General features: G+C 37.1%; 1 protein-coding gene across 5 annotated transcripts; it reads left to right on the top strand.

The window, feature by feature from the left end:
* Positions 1 to 399: 399 nt before the first annotated feature.
* LOC108957752 (probable disease resistance protein At4g27220) lies at positions 400 to 21,910 on the top strand. 5 transcript variants are annotated; one of them, XM_039307919.1, is made up of 10 exons: positions 400 to 4,205; positions 7,660 to 8,248; positions 8,360 to 8,424; positions 11,958 to 12,659; positions 13,343 to 14,038; positions 14,147 to 14,863; positions 18,719 to 18,844; positions 19,596 to 20,445; positions 20,564 to 20,661; positions 21,497 to 21,910. In XM_039307919.1, exons 1-8 carry the CDS (start codon positions 1,293 to 1,295, stop codon positions 19,650 to 19,652), a joined length of 5,865 nt encoding a protein of 1,954 aa, XP_039163853.1. In that variant the 5' UTR covers positions 400 to 1,292; the 3' UTR covers positions 19,653 to 20,445; positions 20,564 to 20,661; positions 21,497 to 21,910. The 5 variants fall into 5 exon arrangements, with proteins under 5 accessions (XP_039163853.1, XP_039163828.1, XP_018724503.2 ...); XM_039307894.1 differs by having other exon boundaries at positions 18,359 to 18,844; XM_018868958.2 differs by lacking the exon at positions 18,719 to 18,844.
* Positions 21,911 to 22,473: the final 563 nt, after the last annotated feature.

The raw sequence follows: 22,473 nt of genomic DNA, 5'->3' as shown, positions 1-22,473 counted from the left end.
TAATCAACTTATTTAAATAAATCTATGATCATATACTATAATTAAAATTTATCATTATTCAACATTCAATATTTTTATTTTTGAAAATCACTTTTTAGCCTCACTTATTTATTTTTCTAATGAAAAAAAGCCCCCTTAGGGTCTACCTCCAACCCCCACTCCCCAAATTTATTTCACTGTACTTTTCCTCGCTTCTTTTCCCCCACCTCCCAAATTTACTTCACTTTTCCTTTCCCTCCTTTCTCCCCCCCCAACCTCCTGTCACTTCTCCCTCCCTCCAAGAAAAATCAGGCCAAGTCCATCAAAATCCCTTTTTTTTTTTTTAAATTCTTTTTGATTTTCCTCCCTTAAAAACGCTAGCAACCACACCTTCCGTATCCTCCTCCTCCTCCTCACACGACCCTCTTCCGCTCGATCTCTGCTCTCTCTCGGTCCTCATCACAATCGCTTTGTCGCCTCGCCTCCGACCCTTCCTCCTTCACAGCTACAGCCTTGCTGTCAACCTTCCATCGCGGCATCATAGTTGCCTGCTCTCTGGGTCGCTCGGTCTCTACTCTTCCTTTGACCCTCCCTTGCCATTGCAAGCTTGCCGTCGCTCACGGCCTTGCCTTTGCTCCCTTGCCCTCGCCTCCACCCTCCATCGTCTTCCGGCCACACGTGTCGGAACGTGTCGAGAAGAATTGATCAAGTGTTGACCGCATGTCCGAGCACGTCGGAGAGGGTATCGACGCTCACACGGAAGCTGCTGCAACATATCCGTGCTTCATCTGATGGTGAGCGGTCAACTAAAGGAATATTAACGTGCAGAAAATCAAACTTTCCTGAAACTCGATTTTTTATAATTCCAGCATCTTATTGCTGTCTTGGTTGAGGCGACCAAGAGCTGTCTTTTTTTTTCTTTTTTTTTGACCAGTTTCTACTAGGAACACGCTGCTTACAAGTTTTCAGCTGCCCAATATTTTGATTAATTTTAGTTAAGGCATTAACTAAGGTTAGATTACCAAGCAATTTCATACTTAGATTGACTGCTCTTCGACGCCCCTCTTCATCCCCTTTTGCACTCAAATCTCTTTGCCTCATTCGCCTTTCGTTGTTCTTGCTCTGTTTCGCTCTTTCTTCTCCTTGGCCCCATCATTCTTCCTCCTCTTCTTCTTCTTCTTCACTGTCTGTCTGCTGCTCTTTTCATCATTCTCTCTCTCCTGTCTCCCCGTTTTATCGCTCTTTCTTTCTTAAGAAAAACAAAAAACAAAAAACAAAAAACAAAAAAAAAAAAAAAGAAAAGAAAAGGAAAAATGTCAAACGATTCCGTTGTTTCTATTGCGTGGGATGTCTTGAAGTGGGCAGTTGTTCCCATCAAGCGTCAATTCGGATACGTGATCTCCTCCAAGAGCTACGCCCGGGATCTTCAGAAGGAAGTTGGGAAGCTGGCGTATGAGGCCGAGAGGATCCAAAATGCAGTGGAAGAGGCCAGAAAAAATCTCCGGAACGTCTACAGTCCCATCACAGAGTGGCAGGCAAGTGCTGAGAAGGCCTTGAATGAGGCGCGAAACTTGTCGGACGACTTCGAAAAGGCGAGTAAGAATTGCTGCTACGGGTGTCTTCCCGATCCCAATTGTCGCTACCAGTTCAGCACGAAGGCCAAGGACAAGATCGAGGACATCAAGCAACTCACTCAAGATTGCAGTCAATTCAAGGACATCTCCTTCAACGGTCCTGCTCCAGGGAACGTTGCTGCTTTGACTCCGGCCAGGAGAGAGGACAAAGATTTCGTCCAGTTGGCCACCGCGACAAACTTTGCTTCTTCAGCCTCGACGTCGATTAAGCTCAAGGACGATGGCATCATCAAATCTAGAGAATCGATCATGCAGGAGATCATGGCCACTCTTGCTGATAACAACAATAGAGTTGTGGGGATTTATGGAATGGGCGGGCTCGGCAAGTCCACCCTATTGGTGGAAGCCGAAAGGAGAATAAAGAAAGAGAAGTTGTTTGATTGGGTCGGTAAGGCCGACGTGTCGGAAAATCAAGACATCAAGAGGATTCAAGGAGAGATTGCGCACTCGTTGGGCCTGGACATAAAGGATGTGGAGTATGTCAATTCACGAGCTGAGCGTCTAAGCACAAGGTTGGAAAAAGAGGAGAGGGAGAAAAAGAAGGTCCTCATAATACTGGACAACCTATGGAAGGGGCTTGACTTGAAATTAGTGGGCATTCCTTGCGGACATGACAACAAAGTCATAGGATGCAAGTTGTTGCTGACTTCAAGATTTCAAGATGTTTTGCGAAGGGAAATGGGCTGCGACAAGGACTTCCGCCTCGAAGAGCTAAAGGATGAAGAGGCAAGAAGATTGTTTGAGAGGATGGTGGGAGAGAAGAAGGTTCATGATGACCCGTTCAAATCGCTAGTGGATGAAGCACTCCGCAAATGTGCAGGTTTGCCTTTCCTAATTATTGCAATGGGGAATATTTTCAAAGATGCTGATTTTTATGAATGGAAGGATGTTTTGAGACAAATTGAGAAGTCTACAGATGAAGGATTAAGTGAGATTATAAATAAGATGTTGCAGTTGAGTTATGATCGTTTCAAAGGGAAGGATGGCAAGGAGGTGAAGTCATTGTTACGACTCTGTGCTGTTTATGGTGTCTCCAAGCCCTCTCTTGAAAACTTGGTGAGGTATGGCGTGGGTTCAAGGTTATTTCGAGAAGATAGCAACATGGAAGAAGTTAGAAATAGGCTGCACTCATTGATCCGAACCTTGAAAGCCTCCTCTTTTTTGTTAGTAGACGATGAAGATGTTTCGACCAAAAAAAAAAAAAAAGACAATGAAGATGTTGATGGTTTCAAGATACATGACTTGGTTCGTGGATTTGTTGCCTCAGTCGCTTCAAGAGATGATCCTTTTCTCGTGTTGAATGATAAGTCAGTGATAGAGTTGCCGAAGGACAAGCTCAAAAGTTATACGGCGGCATGCTTTCCCTTTGTTGACATGAAGGAGCTTCCCAAAGAGTTAGATTGCCCCGAAATGCAGATCCTTTTGCTATTCACAAACAATAAATCTCTTAAGGTCCCAGATACATGTTTCAACTCTATGAGAAAGCTCATGGTCTTACATCTTTCTCAGGTGCGTCTCACTTGTTCACCTTCTCCGTTTCAGTTGTTGGAGAACTTACGTACTTTGTGTCTTGATGGTTGTTCATTAGAGGATGTAGCCATGATTGGCGAGCTAAAAGGGCTATATATTCTTAGCTTTGTGAACTCCAAAATTCAACGATTGCCAAAAGAAATTGGACAATTGGTAGAGTTGAGGTTGTTAGACTTAAACCATTGCTCACAACTTGAGATAATCGAACCGGGTGTGCTTGGAAGCTTGATGAAATTGGAGGAGTTGTATATGGAGAATAGCTTTGATCAATGGAACCCCGTGGAGCAAACTCCATCAACTAATGCTAAGCTTATCGAGTTGAATAACATGAAGAATTTATGCACTTTGCATGTGTCCATTCTTGATCCAAGTGTACTCCCAGAAGATCTAAATGTCAAGAAGTTAACCAAGTACAAAATCCATATAGGTGATGTGACGCTTCAGCAAAGTCACAAAGGATCAAGCACATTGGAGCTTAAGTTGGATCCAACAAGCGATATTCTTCGGAAAGGATGTATACAAACTTTATTAGGCAAAACTGATGATCTATTTTTAGATGGATCAAACGGAATTGAGCAAAGTATTTGCACATTATCCCAAGAGGGCTTTCCAAAATTAAAGCATCTACACGCGAAGAATAGTCCCTCCATCCATTACGTCCTCGACTCGCCATCCCATACAGATTTTAAGACTTTGGAGTCGTTAATTCTCGAGAATCTTATCAACTTGGAGCAAATATGCAACAACCATATCTCCTTTAACTCCTTCATTGCATTAAAAGAAATACGAGTCGAAAGTTGCGATAAGATGGAAATTTTGTTTCCTCTTTCATTATTGAAAGAACTTCCACAGCTTGAAGAGATCCGAGCTATCAAGTGCCACTTAATGCGGGAGATTGTACAAGTTGATGATTGTGGCAAAGTTGAATTGCCTAATTTGCATGCATTAGAATTGCGAAACTTGCCAAATATCAAGAACTTTTTCACCCAGGGGATGGCTCCTTCAAGTAGTACGTCAAAAGATGAAGTTGGCAATCAAGTTACTTTCTTTAATGGGCAACAGGTAACTTCCTATCAAAAGAATATATTATTTATTAATCTTTTGTTGATTTGCTAATTAGATGTAACGTAAATTATAATCCTTATTCCTTTATTTTATTTTTCAGTTCATTTGCTTCCTACTTACCTTGTCCAATCATGCCTTCCCCGTAATTAGTTAAAGCAATCTAGTCCAACTAATAGAACGGAATACATGTAAATTTAGTTCCGGATAGGATCTGAGTTATTTTCAACTTACGTGCTGCAAGTATACCTATATTAAAAGGGTTTTACATAGCAAAATTGAAGGGAATTTTGGCATTAGAATAATTCCACAGTAACGTCATGTCTCTTGTAAAATAGATTCCCTGAATTTAGTTATCTAACTGTGTTATTATCCATAAAATATAATATCTAGGCAGATTAGGTTAAAGTCAACACGAAGAATGAGCAAGGGAATTTGGTTTTCAAATTTTAGCAATGATGCTATCCTAATTGATGCACGTCATTTCATATAGTGTATTTCAATAAGCATTTAGTCATTACATAGGCCCTATTAGTATAAAAGTACACAATTTCATGCGTGTTCATATATTTGTAAGCACTTTGAGCATAACAAACATAAATATTCAACTTATGCTAATATCTCGTAGTCGTAGGCTTTAGTGAACGACTTTTAGGAAAACAACATGAAATCCCCCATGAAGACTTTAAGCGGTACACATTTACTTCCAGAATTTGGTTATATAAATTATGACATACTGGGCATATCTGTGTGATGTTATCATCCAATGGTCCATTTAAATAGCTGACTGGGGATGCTATATGCATAGTGAAATATAAAATTTAGCCTTTCCAATGACTGTTTTGTATGCTCCGGATGTATTTGAAAGCCTACTGTGGATATTTAGCTCTTTTCATGAAGTCAACCATATTATTAGTAATTTTTTGTCTAAACCTCTGTTAAGATCATTGCATTTTTTTCTTTATTTTTCTTTATTTATTTTGGAAATTTTCAACTCATTTTAGTGCATTCGGACGGCAGAGGATGATTCAACTAAAACAGACACACAAGAATTGCAACTTTATTGTAAAAAAATAACGTGTAATATGCAATTGAGTCCTAAATATGTTTTGCTGGGGAAGTGCCACAGGTCCTAACAATTTAGTCATGAGTCAATCCAATTCTAAATACTTTATTTGGACTAGTCCTCAACATTTTGAAAAATAATTAAAATCAAGTTCTAATAATAACAGTGTTGACAAATTTCATCAACAGAAATGATAGCATTTTATTTTTCGTGAAGTTAAGTAAGATTTTGACCTAAATAATCAAGGGAATGTACATAGATTCGGTCCATAATGGAGTGGAACTTTGATTTTCATAATTTACGAAAAAATAACTCACCAATTCTATGTTAAGTGGTGAAAATTATTGTCATTTTCCCGCATTGTTTACTCAAAATTTGGGCTTAATTTTATTAATTAATTCATGTAACTGAGTTTTTTTGCTCATTTCTAAACTAGCTCATGTCCTTTGTTCCTTCATTATGGTCCAAATCACGTTCTTAATTGTTGAAAGATTAAAACGACACGATTTTCAAGTGAATACTTGGTTTGAATCATAATTCCAAGGTGCAATCGAGGCTCAAGTATATGAAATGGCAATTGAGATATAGTAGACCATAGCATTCATAATAAAAATAATTACATGATTTTGTATAATAAACCTTTATCACCTAGACATCCAATTTAGAAAATTGTCTCAAGCACTATGAATTGGGAAATTATGAATATGAAATTGATAATTTATATCATCACAAAACAATTAATGGCATTTAATTGAAATTGAGGCCGGTTATATATAGTTGATTAAATTGGTTATCGTTAGTAAGAGAACTACAACATGGATAAGCAGTGGTCCAATTCAGGAAAACGCACGGCTGTTTTGTACAAAATTGCTTAGAGCCTTCTAGTTGACCAGACAGGATTGCCCTATTATAATTATGTAATAAAGATTTGTGGAAATTTAAGTTGTCATGGTAGATTTACGAAGTACAAAAGGAAGTTTGGGTATGGATGCTTGCGGCCCACCATGCACCCGTTGTCTACGACACGCATGGATGGTCGACACGTGTCATCTTGCTTTTCTTCTTCATCCCCCACGCCCGCATTCTCTCTCTCTCCATCCGAAAGTTGTTCAGCATCGCGGGAGGGCGGAGAACCAGATCTGCTTGCCCCCACCATCGCCACGCTCATCTGCCAACACCATGACCGGCCACAACTCATTCTACCCTTGCGCTCGGTCATCTTCCTTGCGGACCAGGGGCAAGTTCTATGTCTATCTATTTCTCTCCTGAACTCTGGCGTGACCAGAAACTCGACGCTAGCGCGAGCCTTGGACGTACTTTCCTGAGGTTGATTCTTGGGTGATGTGAAGAAACTGAACAAGAATTTGGTAAAATGAAAAAAAAAAAAAAAACTCGAAGAGAGTAGGTGTAAGGGTAGCAATTGACTATCCACGTCCAGGTACTTAATATTAAGGATTGAAGGTACTGTCATTTGTAGAACAACTATTAAAGATAAACTCGCCATGTCGTTCGATACAAATACATAACTTTATTGGATCTTATTATATAAATTATAATATTTCATGCATTAATTGATTGGTTCTGGATAAGCCCAAGCAGCCCAGGTGCATGCCCTAGGCATGGAAAAGAAGTTGCCTGCAATCACAAAACTTTCATGACAGTGTTCCTCCTTGCGAAGTAGCAAATTACTTTTTGAAATTGCTAAGTTTCATTATTATTATTATTATTATTTGCCAGAGCTAAGTTTCCTTAGGTAGGTAGTAATTAAGGTCTTATGGCATAATAATTTACTTCTCATGATTGCGATCTCACCTTGTTGATCAAATATTGCAATGAGATATTTTCCTTCATAAGTAACTGCCAATATCTTTCATAAGTCATTCTATAGTTTCTTTGTGTTTTTTTTCATTGTAGTAATCTCCGTTGTGTAATAGTACAATACTTTCTAAAAATCATCCAATAAAATGAGTCATAGATCATCACAATAGTAACATAACCTAAGAGCAAATAGTTTATCTTATAGGAAGTAATTTACCTTGAATACAATTTCTTTTGCTGTATGGATCGCAAATTTTCATAGTCATTAGCAAAATGAACAACTACTATTTCTTCATGACCATAATTTCCCTTGTTGTTAGTAAATTGCAAACAAAATCTAATCATAATAACATCCATGAGTATATTGTAAATAAAAAATGAAGTTTATTAGTTGTCTTTTGATCCAAATTGCAAATCAGATTCCCTATCATAGATGTATCTAAATGCAAAAATTATCCTAAGTTTGTAAATTTTCTTCTGCAACCATTTGTAATGACCTGCTATAGCCCACAAATTTCTTAGTTGCCCTTTGCAATTGTAAATGCGATTGCTGATGGCTTTATTCGTCAGGTTTCAATCCCATTCTTGGAGTCCTTGACGATGGCTGGACTTCCCAATCTAGAAAATTTATGGACTGATGAATCTCCCTTGGGGCTCAGCAATCTCCAACTTCTTAGGGTGTCTTCATGCAAATCTCTCTCAAAAGTTATCAACTCTAGGTCACTGACAAAACTACACAAGTTACACACTTTAAAGGTAGAAGCTTGCAATTCGGTGCAAGAAATTTTTGACCTTGACGGACTAGGCGCCGATGCAAATATTGAGACTCTCTCTGAGCTAAACACTATATATATATATGGTTTAGTAAGTTTGAGGTGCATATGGAACAAGAATCCTTGTGGAATCGTGAAATTCCATAATTTAAAGAAGTTATACGTGTATACTTGTCACAACCTCCGGTTTCTATTTTTCCCATCCATGGTTCAGTCTCTTGCACAATTGAGAGAACTATATATATGGAATTGCAAGAACATGGAGGCGATCATTATGGAGGAAGAAGGGTTGAGAGTAGAAACATCAGAAACTCTAGTATTCATGATGTTGACTGATTTACATTTAGCAGATTTGGAAAGTTTGACATGCTTCTCTCGCAAAAAGTGTAAGATTGATTTTTTTTTTTCGGTTTCATCATTGAAGACCTTCTTAGATTTATTCATCCCTGCAATGCAAAGGATGACATTGTTTTCGTCTAATGAAAGATTGATCATAGGTACACCAAAAGCTCAGGATGAGGATCGCATCAAGTCGTGCTATACTGTCCTCTTCAATCAAGAGGTAAGTGATTAATGTTACGTCAAAATCTTAAATATAATAAAAATCTGATCAATTTTATGTGTTATAGCACTTCATAAGTTTACATGCTGTGCATTTCTAGTTGCCACATGCCGCTACAAATAATTGGCAAGTTTCAATTCACACCCACAAGAGTTGGATCAATTACATCAAATTGTTAAGAAATTAGAATAAAGATACATGCATATAAATAATTATTATGCCAGCCAGCTAATTAATTAAAATTAACAAATAAATAGTTATACTGGAGACTAAGCATAATCGCCAAAGTCCCCTTTGGTTAAAATTGATTGCGTTCCACATAATCAACGCACCATCAAATCTGGATAGGTCAAAGTAGAGTTACTGTTCTAATTGTGATTTTAATTTGAAATGAAGAATTTAAAAGTAGAGAAAGTTGGATAATTAATCTTCAATGAACTCAACTGTTAATTCTCAAAATTATGGAGTAACTGTATAGAAAAAGATTTTGTAATATAGTCATTGAACTTTTATTTAATTATGTAAGGCAATAAATTTTCATTTGTTTATAATTTATGTACTTTGACAAAAAATCTGAAATTTTCCAGCGAATTATTGATGTGCAAGACATGTGGCTAATTTTTTAAATGTGCTGTTGTTTCCCCTTCATCACGGAATCAGCATTTCATTCGAAAATCTATATAAATATTAAATATAGTCACCGAATCTTTTAATTTGCAGTCTGATCATTCTCCTTCTCTTGTACTTTCCACTCATCTTGCTTGTTGCCTTGTTCAATGCCATCGGTTTTAATGAGTTTTAGCCTTGCAAATTAGCAATGTAACTCCTCCTATAATCTATCAATATTACAATAATGTTATATTTTATGTATAAAATCACTCTACGTCATATAATAATGAAAATTAGGAATTTTTAAATATGATCAAATCCTATGTTTTTACATAATACAAGTTAAGAATTTAGCCTTTTTCTTCAAAAGGGAGATTTGTATGAAATGAGATATAATTAATCAGTTATTTGTATTAAAAACATATTCTGATTTTACATAAATGAAAGATTCCATGCCCATACAAATGTGCGAGAATACTGCTAATTACGTAGTAATTGAAGAAAGAGGAATCATGCAAAGGAGTCTCTTAGCTTCTGCCTGTTGGGTAGGCATATAGGTTATTGAGAGAAGTATTTTCAATATTTTGAAGCTTCCACGTTAGCATCTTTCTTCCAAACATAACTAAATATAAGTGCTTTCTGTCAAAATAAAATAAAAAATCGACTGGCTAGCAATTTATATTCATTGGACAACACTATATTTTTGTTAATTTTACTACAAATTTACGTATATTACGTTCATATCAATTCGTATCATTTACAAATGTGTTAATTGAAGCACAACTTGTCGGGCCTTTCAATTCTTATATTTTTTATATGTAAATTTCTAATGGTATCCTCTTTTATAATCAACACTTTTTGAGTCATTTCAAAAATCAAGATTTCATCAAAACGAGCTAAAAAGGAATTGTACATATTGGACAGATGTAAGAAGTAGACAATCAGGAGGTAAGCAAAATCGCATTAAGAGAATATATGAAAAGAACAAAAAAAAAAGGGAGAAATTCCAATCATAACTGCACGTGCGTTGAAGGGAAAGTAATAAAAGAAGAAAGCGAGAAAGAAAAACATGAGGAGAGAGAAGATCACATAAGTTTGACATATGTGAATTTAAGGCGACCCTGGGGTACCGTTCTGCTGCTCTGCGAGCATAGGTGATTGCGCCAATCCAGGTCCGCTGTGTGCGTGTGCCGTGGTGGTAACTCGTGAGCTATAGATGCAATCTCAGCCTATGCGTCGCGTGGGCCCTAGCGCGCTTCAACGGCGCTAATGGACTACCGCGCGACTTCAACGGCGCTAATGGACTGGTCTCGAGTGTACCGGTGCATGGAATTGTCGCTCACGTAGGGCCGGGGGAGGGCAGTTGGGGGGATTCTTTGAGGTACTCTTTTGGAAGAGGGGGGCTTTCAATGACATGGTGGGAAGCCAATTGGCGGAAAGGTAGAATGGGTGGTGGGCCCCTCGTAAGGTTTTGCGTTGCATTTGATTTTTCGTGCCAAGTTGGGGTTAGGTCTATCTTCTTGTATGTGGTGGTCCACAGAGGGAGGGGGAAGAGGGGTGCTAGGTGGCTCGAAACAATGGTTTGAAACTTGGGTTAAACCGTTCATAGGCCACCACATAGAACTAGCGATGGTGGTAGAGTGTTGTGTGAGTTCTAGATGATGATCCGTCAAATTTGATCGATCTATAAATTTTGATTCGTGCAAAGCGCCCCTCGTTTGAGGTAACGCTTTTACCTGTAACATTGAGTCAATCAAGTTGTCAATAATGAAATTGAGTGATCTGTTGATAATCTGGAAACCATAATAATGATTTTCAATTTTGTCAGATGTTTGTTAAGGTTTCATGGTGTAACTATTTTAGTCGATTCATTTGACGTCTTGAATAAATGGTGGAAGGCCGTTCCAATGGAAAATGAAATAGAGAAGTTTATAGGTGGATCCACTTTGACTTAACTAAATGGGCCCTTTAATAGGATTGATATGATGACTTTATTAATCTTCTTTACTGAGATAGTTAGGACTATTTTTGACTATTGGATTTAAATATTTGTATGAACTACAATATTGAGTTATTTTGAGTGTAAAATGATACAAGGAAGATTGTCCCATTGTAGTTTGACTTTTAATTGCTTTAGAGTGATATAAATTGAATAAAAAGAATTGATATTGACTTTAACCGGAAGTAATGATGACCTTGACATATTTCACGTATATTTTAGAGATATTAAAGATTATAACTTAATAAATCGTAGTATTATTTGTATCACACATGTTTAATTTTAGCAAATTAGTAAAATCAATAGAAACCTAACGGGCTAACAAAGACAGTATGAGGATCAATACACTAATTTTGAAGCTAAACTTGTCCAAAATGAAACACAAAACTACATTTAGTAAAATGAAAAAAAGGAAAATTGCTAATATGGACAAATCAACCGTGATGCTTTATTGAAGTAGCATAGTTATCATGGAGAAACAACACAATCCAGTGTGGTACAATTAAGGTCCGCCGGGATTAAGGAATATCATCCTTTTCTGTTTTCAATATATTTCACATTGTTTTGTGTGGTTTGTCCAATCTTTGATATGACCTTTGCAAGATGAGGATGTGTTCATCTAAGGAGACGACCACAAATAATAGACCATGATTGTTAGGACTATCGCTTCTTCTTTGTGTTTCCTTGCATCTCATAATTTTTCTCTACGACAATTAAGGAACTCATGATTTGATTTCAAGGTTAGTGGGAATAGATACTTCCGTACTACACCTTTTGATGGATGATTAGTTGCCTTTTTAATCTCAATCTCTGCATTGTTTGCTTTCTAATGTTGACTTCCTCAAGCAAGCTCATCTATATGTAATGGAACTTCATGAACTTTTTCTTCAAACAAAATCACCAATTTCGTGAGTGAATACTGCAGGTTGCATTTCCTAGCTTGGAGACAGTATATATCAATAGCATGAATAATATTGAGATAATATGGGACAATCAAGTTGCTACAGATTCTTTCCACAAACTAAAATCTCTTCAAGTGCGGAGATGCCATAAGCTATTGAACATTGTTCTTTCTTGCATTCTTGGATGGCTCAAGAGCCTTGAAAGTTTGGAGGTAAGATATTGTGGTTCACTTGAAGTTGTTTTCAAACTTCAGCCAGTGAATCATTTAGATGGACATCATGTTGCTCACTTGCCGTTAAAAAAGCTGAAATTAGATGAATTACCAAAGCTAAAGTGTGTATGGGATAAGGAACTCCATAGTCAAGTCAAATTCCAGTGTCTCCATTTTGTTACTGTTTCTGGATGCGAGAGCCTCGCCTCTTTATTTCCAGCCTCAATAGCAATACAACTAACCCAACTTGAGAAATTGGAGATTTGTACATGTGGCATTGTGGAACTCATCGAGGAGGAAGGACTAGTTCCCAAGGTTGTGTTCCCAAGGTTAACCTCACTTAAACTTGAGCATCTAACAGAGTTGAAGTGCATCCACACCAGAATACAAGCTTTACATTGGCCAGCATTGAAGATGTTGGAGGTCTATGGTTGTAACAAAGTGGAGATACTTGCTGCGCAACCTGAGAATGAGATGCCACTTCATAAACAGCCTTTGTTCTTGATAGAAAAGGTATGGCTCAAGGTTATTTGTTTTGCTTCAATGGTGAATATTGGAAGTGATGATTAACGTCATAATCAAGTATCTCATACAAGTAGCTATACATATGAAGATGTAAACTGTATGACTATCCTTGAATCCATACAACTTAGAACATGGAAGCATCTTATGTTCTTCAAATATTGAATGAATATCTTTGTCAGTGTCTAATGTAATGCATGACCGTTGATTTAAAAAAAAAAAGGTTTAGGCTAATTTTGATGGTTTGGCTCTCTCTTAAGTACCATGAAGATTTAAAATACATGGCATGTCGTGTGATCTTACCAAGGCACAAGTGTCATCTAATTTCAACTTTGTAAGGGTGATTGATTTTATGCTAAAAACAGAAAGATGTGATACTTTTAATGATACAATCTCCGAAATTTGCGCAATTGATATTATAATTGATGGAGAAGTTATTTGCACAAGGTATGTATGTGTAAAAATGGAAATGCAAGGTTTCACTCGAGTTCAAATATGGGTACAAGTCAAATATAAAAGATTGGTAATAATGTCTATTGCATTTCCGTTGAATCACATAAGACTCAACATTTTAAAATGCAGTTGTTGCACATGATATGCAAGACTTAAACCATAATACATGAATACTCTTTCAACTAATCTGGTTTTAGATTTTGATTTGATTAATTCCTCAGGGCGCATTCCCAAATTTGCAAGAGCTAAAATTGGATTTATCTGAACGGATGGAGGTATGGCATGTGCATTTTCATGTTGGAGAAGTCTTTTGCAAACTTAGAGTTCTCGAACTTCATCATTTCTCAAAGGAATCTGCAGTATCCACATGCCTTTTTGTTTGGAGTTTAACTAGCTTAGAAAAGCTGGTTGTATGCAAGTCTTATCTAGAAGATTTGAGCATCATTACAGAAGCCATAGAAGGCCTAAGTCATGAGCAAAAAGTAACATTACCCTTTCCAAGATTTTTTCAACACATCAAGACTCTAGACGTGTCATGTTGTGATGGATTATCTAGTATGTTTACACCGACAATATTTGGAAATTTGGTGGAACTCACAAAATTGAGGATAAGTAATTGTAAAATGTTGACAGAAGTCATTTATGGCGAAGGAGGTGAGGAGGGGCTTGTGGCTTTCAATCAATTGAAGCATATGGAGCTTAATGGGTTGATAGAGTTGAGATGTTTTAGCTCAATTAAATACACTTTGAAGTTCCCTCTCTTGGAAGATGTCATTGTGAAAGGATGTCCCCACATGAAATTCTTCTCAGAGGGACCAATAGAGGCACCAAAGCTAGAGGGAGTACAAGTATCAACAGAAGCTTGGTTTTGGAAGGGAAACCTCAACATTACCATCCAAGATATGTTTGAAGAAATGGTATGTATCGGTTACCAAATTTTGTGTACTTGGATGGTCTTCATCACCGATGGAGTAATTTCTTTTTGCTAATTGGAAGTTTATATTTAATGATGCTTTTTCTAACAGGCTACGATTGCTGGGGTAAAGTCTTTGCGGCTGTCTGAGTTTCCTGAGTTGATTGGAAAATGGGACAGTGAACTTAATCCCATCAAGTTATCTTGGCAATTAAATTCATTGATGGTGGATAAATGTCCATCATTTATTAATGTTATTCCATCTAGATTGATGTTTCTTTTGCACAATTTGGAAGATTTGCAGGTGTGTGATTGCGAGTCGCTAGAAGAAATATTTGATCTTAAAGGGCTTTTGGGTGTAGGAAGCACTCGGCTGTTGCCTAGTTTATGGTCTCTGGACTTGGTCAATCTACCAAAGTTGAGGCGACTATGGCACAACAATCTTCAGGGGACACTACGCTTCAATGTTATATATAGACTCACCCTTTATAATTGCAACAACTTGAAACATGCTTTTACTTCATTGATGGCTCGATGCCTTGCCAATCTATGTAAGATAGAAATAAAGGAGTGTGGTCAGATGGAAGGAGTGATTGTAGAGGAAGAAGGGCAAGGAAGCACAGTGGAGAAGATTACATTCCCGCGTCTTTGGTTTATGAAGCTGGAATGCTTGCCCAATTTGACTAGTTTTCTCTCAGGAAGGAAACATCCACTAGAATGCCCCTCATTACAATCTCTTACCATTGCCTATTGCTCCAAGATGAAAAGTTTGACTTGGCAATCTTTGATGGAGATCGACCACTACACTCCTTCACTTTTTACTCCACAGGTCAGTCTTCTTTTTGTTAAGCCAATGCTTTTGATTTTTAGATTAATCATCTTCTTAAATGGAAATACCCGTGGACTGCTAGTGATTGGAATTTGCAGTAGAATGGTGCTTTGTATGGGTCACAAGAAATAACTTCAATTCCAGTGCAATGCAATATCCAGCTCTTTTTCCTTTCATTTGTTTTTGCCTCCGAAATCCTGAACATATGGTATCAATAAAGGAAAAGAAATTGGTTGTTTATTACAGGCAATAAAATATTGTAGTTAGGTGTCAACACAACTAAACTTCATAATTTTAAACCCATTCACAAAATGGTTAAACTCACATCTTCCCAGTCATTGAAATCACAAATCAACAATTAGTTTTCTCAAAGAAGGTAAACTGTGAACCAATTGCATGTTCAATTTGAAGCAAATAAATTGAAGAATTGTTACCTTACAACCCAATTGGAAGCAACTTTGAGTTTTTTAATATTCAAATTAAGAAAACTTTCCGCAAAGTCATCACAGCAACTTTCCAAAAATTAGAGGGAGAAGGCGTTGCCATTATTAAATGTCAGTTAAGCCAATTAGAAGTCAATGTTCAATGAACTATTGATTATAAATTGCATTTAGGAGAGGTTATCGTCGAAGTAGAATAATGAGGAAATACATTTACCCACCACCATCTAATTTTTCGAAGAATAAAAGTCAATTTTCTAATTAATTTTCATCGAATTCAGTGAACACAAGCTAGTATTTTTACCAAATTTGTTTTAATTTCCATTATTTCTTAAAATAAACACATATCAACTATTCAGGTTAGTTTTTTTTGGTCACTCTTTTTTTTTTTTAATATTTTACATGTTTTAACTAAGATCACACTTTTCTCACTCCTCATTTGGCTTAGACACTCTCCATCATAATATTTTGACCATGTTGTCCTTTATATAGCCTTCCTTTTAGCATTATTTCCTTCTTCTTTTTTCCCCTACTTCTCTTTCCTCACAAGTCCCACTTTCGTCCTCCTTATCGTTCCATGCCTTTAGTGTCCCGTCGACAATACCGTTTCTCTCTATTCCCTTTTCCTCCGTTTTTTCGCTTCATACATGCCTTTGGTGTTTCGTTCTCTCCCATTTTTTTCCTCAAAAAACATTCAAATGCTTCATGTGAGTCCCAGACAAAAGCTCATAAGGAAGAGCAAATTGTGATGGAAAATGTCAACTGAACTTGTTGGCGTTATTGTCTGCTTTTCGCCATTCGCAACTTTATTATCAGCTACATTTAAGCAATTTGGAAATAGAGAGGGACACTCTCTCGGCAAAACCCTGCAGTGTCTTCCCAACTCCATCACCTCCTCCACTTCTAAGAACATGTGCCCATCAACATGACATCCAACTCTTCCCAATTCCCCTTGCTAACTCCTCCGATCCCCACACCACCCCCCTCACCTCCACTCATTCCCCTCTGCCGTTTGCTTCCACGCTCCTCCTCGACCTGGGAGGATTAGCGCGACATTGGCGAAGATGACAAGGCTAGCCCCCAGCTAAGCCGTCATGAGCCCAGGAGCCCAGTCGAGCTCGATGATGTTCTTGCAGGTGAGAGGGAACGGGTGGAAGTGAGCTTCGGTAGAAAGCCGCTTGGAGAGGACGAGGGTGGAGTCCCAATGCCAGGATCTAGTAAAGGGGACGACTGGTGATCAAATTTTAGACATCCTCATCTAGTTCGATGACGTGTATTGATGTCCTGCGACTCTGATCTCCCTCGTGGTCATTAAACCTAGTGCTTGCAAGCTGCTTTAGCGGGGATTCATCAATTATCTGTTTAAAGGAGCTAGCAAATGATAAATTCCATGTGGTGGTCCTCTTCCTTTTGGTTCTATGAATGCGATTGCCAGCTTGAGTTCTACGCATTCACTACTTAGTGCTTCATCTTTTAATAAAAGTTCTGGGACTTTTGGCTTAATCTCTCTTCCATCAATCCTCGTTCTGGAGTCTACACATGCTTCGAAGGCTTGTCTAAAGCTAAAAATGGAAAAAAGAGGGAATAGCAAGGGAAAGATAAGGAGAAGATAAAAATTGAGACCCATGAGGAAAGAAAAGAAAAGGAAAAGGAAAAGGAAAAGAAATTAAAGAGAAGGAGAATAATGCCAAAAGGTGGGCCACATAAGGGACAATATAATCAAAACACTATAATATGGAGTGTCTAAGCTAAATGAGAAGCAAAAAATGTGCGGCCTTTTAACTATTGCTTTCTTGTTTTAGGGAGGAAATGCTCGAGTTTTTTCTTATTCTAATACTTTTTTTTAATTATTATTTATTTATTGTTATGTGTGAGTAAAACATTTCATCATAACTGGCATCCACTCTTTTTTTTACACTCTTTAATGGTAAGATTTACTACTAGTTGCCCATTTACTTCTAACGCCATTAATATGTCATATAATTTAGAATATCCCCCACACTGTTAGAATACTTCAAAAAGCCATCATAGTACTAATTTTAGAATACTAATAATAGCTAGAGAAGTATGAAACTAGTCTGATTTTTTTTGTTAGTGACAAGTTGCAATAACGTTATTTCATTTATTTGTCAAATATAAGGTATCCCCACATTTTTAAAATAACTCAAAAACTCATCATAATCCTCAATTTAGAATATTAATAAATTTAGGGAAGTATGGAAATAGTCATTCTGTTTTTTTTTTTTTTTTTTTTTTTTTTGGTAGTGATAAGACATAATTGTGTTAATTTTATTGAAACCAGATAAAAAAAAATGTCAATACCCGTTTGTTAGTGCACAAGTTATGAGAGCTCATAGCATTGTTGATTTCCTGTATACGAACACAATGTACTGATAGGGATCATTTGGCTAAGACGGATATCCTAGTGGACCATTTGATACTTGTATGGCAAACTTATATTTTTCCATAGTTTGTGGACTTAGGGAATTGTGCAAATATGCATTTGGTAATTTAATTAATCTTATCATAATGAAATGAAAATTCCATATGGGATATTAAATGAACAATTCATAGCAGCTCAAACAATGGCTTCATTTTTTTCGTATCACAGTCTATTTTGGCATAACATGTTTCATTTGTTCATGAAGACTAATTGCATTTCCCTAAGAATCCTTGTTCATGTAAGAAAGTTGTCTTAAATTTCATATCATGTAAAATTTTTAGGAAATTGCAAAAGAATTCGTGTGGTATTTGAGGCCTTAATTGCGTTCTTTGGGTCATAACTCAATGAAAAATGTTCTCCAATTTTTTTATGCATAAAAAGTAACGAGTGGTATAGACTGCAAGGTAATTTAATTAGTCGTAACACGTTTCATGCTTATTCCAATGCAATATATTGGGCCTTAGTCATCAATCAATTGAAATGGCATCAAGCGACCCCCCTTAATTGTGTCTTCTAGAATGTTGTGATTTGTGAAAGGATGTTTGGAGATTCCTACTTTGAGGTCATAACTCAATGTAATCAAATTTATAATGTCATTTTTCAATATGTTAGGTACAATTTCCTCAGCTTAAGTCAATGGTTCTCTCCCACGTGGACAATTTAAGCAAAATATGGGGAGACAATTTTCAAGAAACTCTCACTTTTGAACATTTACAAAATGTGAAGGTTGAGAATTGTAAGAGCCTTGAAAATCTATTTCCGCATTGGGTGGCTACAAGTCTAACCCAACTTGAGGAACTTCGAGTGGAGTCATGTGAGCTCGAGGAAATAATCACAAGTGGAGATGACACTTCACACTCTACTACAGCTCAATTTTTTTTCCCGCAACTAACTTCTCTAGTGTTCCATGATATGTCACAACTCAAGAGCTTCAGCCCTGACTTGCTCCCTTTGAATTGGCCATTCTTGAAGGAATTGCGAGTGACTCACTGTGACAAATTGAACATACTGTCTTTTGTGGCATCCATGAACAAGTGGGCTCAAAGAGACGATCAACACGACCTTTTAGACCATGAAGCAGGCTTCTTGCTTGAGAGGGTATGATTGCAACCGCTAATCTTTTATTCACCCACTATAACTCATGTGCACAACATAGTCATGTCACATTATGATAATATAGTAAACATGAACCCTTTACATAATAGTTCATTGACAACATAAGATATTTCTAGCATCTTTAGGTATACTTTTCATTTGTGGACACCCAAAATATTTTTAGTAACACTATGTGCACATCGTCACTTGAAATTTCAAGGAACTACATATTTTTGTTGACAGGATTAGATATTCTCAATAGTTGGTTGGGGTGATTATCGTGCCAACGCCTCTACTTAAAAATTCTCTTAAAAATTTTCGATGCCAATAAAAAAATGTGAATTTCCTATGGATTAAATTGAGAATCAGGCACTGACATTTAGCAATTTCTTTCCAAATTGCAGCAAGACGACCATCTTTCTTTTGATGTTTTTTGGGTAAAATGGATTTTCATTTATTTGTTTGATCATTCCTATGTCGGTACAGTTCTTTCCCTTTCTCTAATTATTACAATATGAGCACACAACCAACCCCGGTTGCCTGTTGGCCATAGTGGAGCATTTTTTTACGATTTGCATTTTCTGGCATGACTTTAGAAGCTTGGACTTGTATGTACTATTCTAGAAATTAATAAAATGTAAGAATAGGGCCCCTTTTCATGGGAGTTAACCGACTTGAGTTTACCTCTAATAGCCCATGATTTATTGTCAAACCTTGTTGAATTTGTTTCTCTCATTTTATTGGCAATTTGTAGGGCATTCCCACCTTGGAGAGACTTTTATTATTTGACAAGGATATTCAGATGATATAGAATGGAAAATTTTCTGATGACGTCTTTGGCAAGCCAAAAGCACTAACATTGGCATGCTTTCATGATGAAAATGTTGTCTTTCCTCCCATATCCCTCTTGCAAAGATTTCAGAACCTACAAAGCCTTGAGGTTTTCTGTAGTTCTTTCAAAGATATATTCCCTGATGAAGAGCTTGTTGACAAGGGAAAACATATGGTGCTTGAAAATTTGAAAGAACTTAAGTTACGCAAGTTATACAACTTAAAGCGTGTTTGGAGAGAAGGCTATTTGGTGGCAAAAATTCTTCAGAGTATCAACAAATTTGAGGTTTGGGATTGTCCAGGTTTGACAACATTATTTCCAACCGTGACATCCTTTCAGAATTTGACAAATTTAGTAGTGAAGAACTCCTCTGGATTGATACATCTTGTGACAGTTTCAAAGATAGTAAATTTGGTGCATCTCACCAACATGACTATAAAAGGATGCGAAAGAATGGAAGAAGTAGTGACGAACGATGAAAATGGAGAAGGAAAAGTGATTTCTCTTGAAAAGCTAAGAAGGTTGACACTCCAACATCTACCGAACCTAGTATGCTTTTCCTCCACCACAAGTTGCATCTTCAAATTTCCATCCTTAGAAAATATTGAAGTGGAAGACTGCTCGCAAATGAAGATTTTTTCCAAGGGCACGCTAAGCACACCAAACCTATGTTTTGCCTCACTATTCAAATACAAGTGGCAGGGGAACTGGGAGGGTGATCTCAATTCAACCATACAAAAGTTATCGGCATAAACAAATGCCCATAAAATTGGTAAGATTTAATTAATGTCATTCTCATTCACTATTTTTTTTCGCTTGCCTCTGCTTCTCAATTGTCCGACACCTGAAGCACCAAAAGTTCTAAAAATTTTATCGTTTTAATTGTCTAGTCACTGATTAAGGGAAGGGTAGATACCGCAACTGGTATGGAGATCTAGAAGTTACTGAGACTCAATCAAAGGTTGAGATGAAGAAAATTCCTTTCAAGGTAGCGATTCTATTTCCAGTTTTACTCTTTCTAACTAAAAAAATCACGGTTTTGCAAAGCTGCTGGTGATAGATAATTAGGTAATAACATGATTTTCTCACCATTTGCCCCCTCAGCACGACTGCCTAGATCACAGCATCCTCATTTTTCATAACTAAACTAGACATCCCATTTCCTTTCTTTTTCCTCCGAATCTCTTCTCATTCAAACGAATGAAGATGTTGATCCGTTCTTTTCTTTTTCTTTTTTCTTCAGTTGTAGCAGGTAACCAAAGTTTTAATCTTCATTTCTTTGTTATAGGAATTACTAGTGAGATTCTTAATATGAATAAATGCCTGAAGTACTGCATACGCTTTGTATGCCATGAGATTCAGAAAGTTTGTGAATCTTAGCCTATTAGTAATGCGTTGCTTTGTATCATTTTTCCTTCTGGCCTCTACCTGACTAATTCAGCTAGGATGGAAAATTGCGAACGCTAGGTGAACCCCGCCATGCTGGCTTCTCATAGTTCTAAACATTCGAAAAGGGTAACTACAGCTCTCAAAGGAGCAAACAAGGATGAGCTGCAGTATCCCTCCTTCACAGTAGTTATCGGTCACATAATCTATTGAAGCAAAATGTGGTAAGAAAAGATCCTGAGATAATAGTTCTTATGTGCAAAAATGGACAGGAATGAAATCTATTAACTTCTTGTATGTTACCATCGTATTCCTACATGATTCGGGTCTGCCTCTGAGATTACACACGTGTTCTGGCAAAAATTTCATGTGTTAGTCATCATACCTTTCACGTTCTTACTCATAGATCATTTATTGATCAAAAACCAACTCTGCAGACTGTCCCAGGCGGGATTTTAAGGGAACACATCAATGGAAGTATGCAAACCACAACTCTTAAATGTACAGACTGATCATGGCCAGTGAAGCTCCTATACTACCCACAACATGGCTCGGGAAATCTCTCAGCCGGTTGGGCCTCATTTCACAGAGGAACTTCTTTGAAGGAAGGAGATGTCTGTTTGTTTGAGCTTGTTAGAATTGATAATATTGAACTCAAAGTCTCCAATTTCAGAAGGAATGTCAAGATTTAGGTGTAAACTTTGGTATACCTACAGAAAAATCTATGCTTCGCTATGTTTTGTTTAGTTAATCAGATCAAAGAAGGCAAACCTTTCTGTTGCAAAATTGCATTTCCTGATGTTTTTTGGAGAGTAGTGAACATCGCACCTGGACATTGCATTTTCCAAACTTGTGGGTACTTGTGTGCCTAATTTCCATCCTGTTTGTGTACTGTGTCTTTATTCAACCAAGTATAAATCGAACTCATCCACAGCATCGGATCGATAAAATAAAAGGTCATAAGAGATCCTTATCTATCGCCAATATGGAGAGTCGATCAACAACAGAGACTTTAGTATATTTCTTGAAGTAAAATCTTTCACCATTGAGGTGGTCACAGAAAAGGAAAGAAAGAATGTCCTGCATTAACTCTGTTATCTTGAAATATGCAGTGGTCTCTAGATATCAATACACAAAGATTCCAAGGAATGTTGAATTAGGGATAAACCTTGCAGGCCATCAATAACACAAAAGGAATTTTGAATAAGAGGGCTGGTCTTTTATCTTTTTGCCTTACAAAATGGGTGAACGACATTAATAGAACAATAATGAATCTCATGATAATTATAAAACTTAATCGCCATAAAATTTCCGTAACTCATGATCAGCAGCTATCCCAATGCTATTGACCTTAGGGCTTTGAAAAATAAAGTAAAAACACCATCTGTCAGTGAACTTGCTTATATCCCGCGGA

Source organism: Eucalyptus grandis, chromosome 1 (assembly GCF_016545825.1).
Source record: "Eucalyptus grandis isolate ANBG69807.140 chromosome 1, ASM1654582v1, whole genome shotgun sequence".
Taxonomy (NCBI): Eukaryota; Viridiplantae; Streptophyta; class Magnoliopsida; order Myrtales; family Myrtaceae; genus Eucalyptus; species Eucalyptus grandis.
Note: the sequence above shows the minus strand (reverse complement) of the source record. Positions and strands in the feature narration are given on the sequence as shown.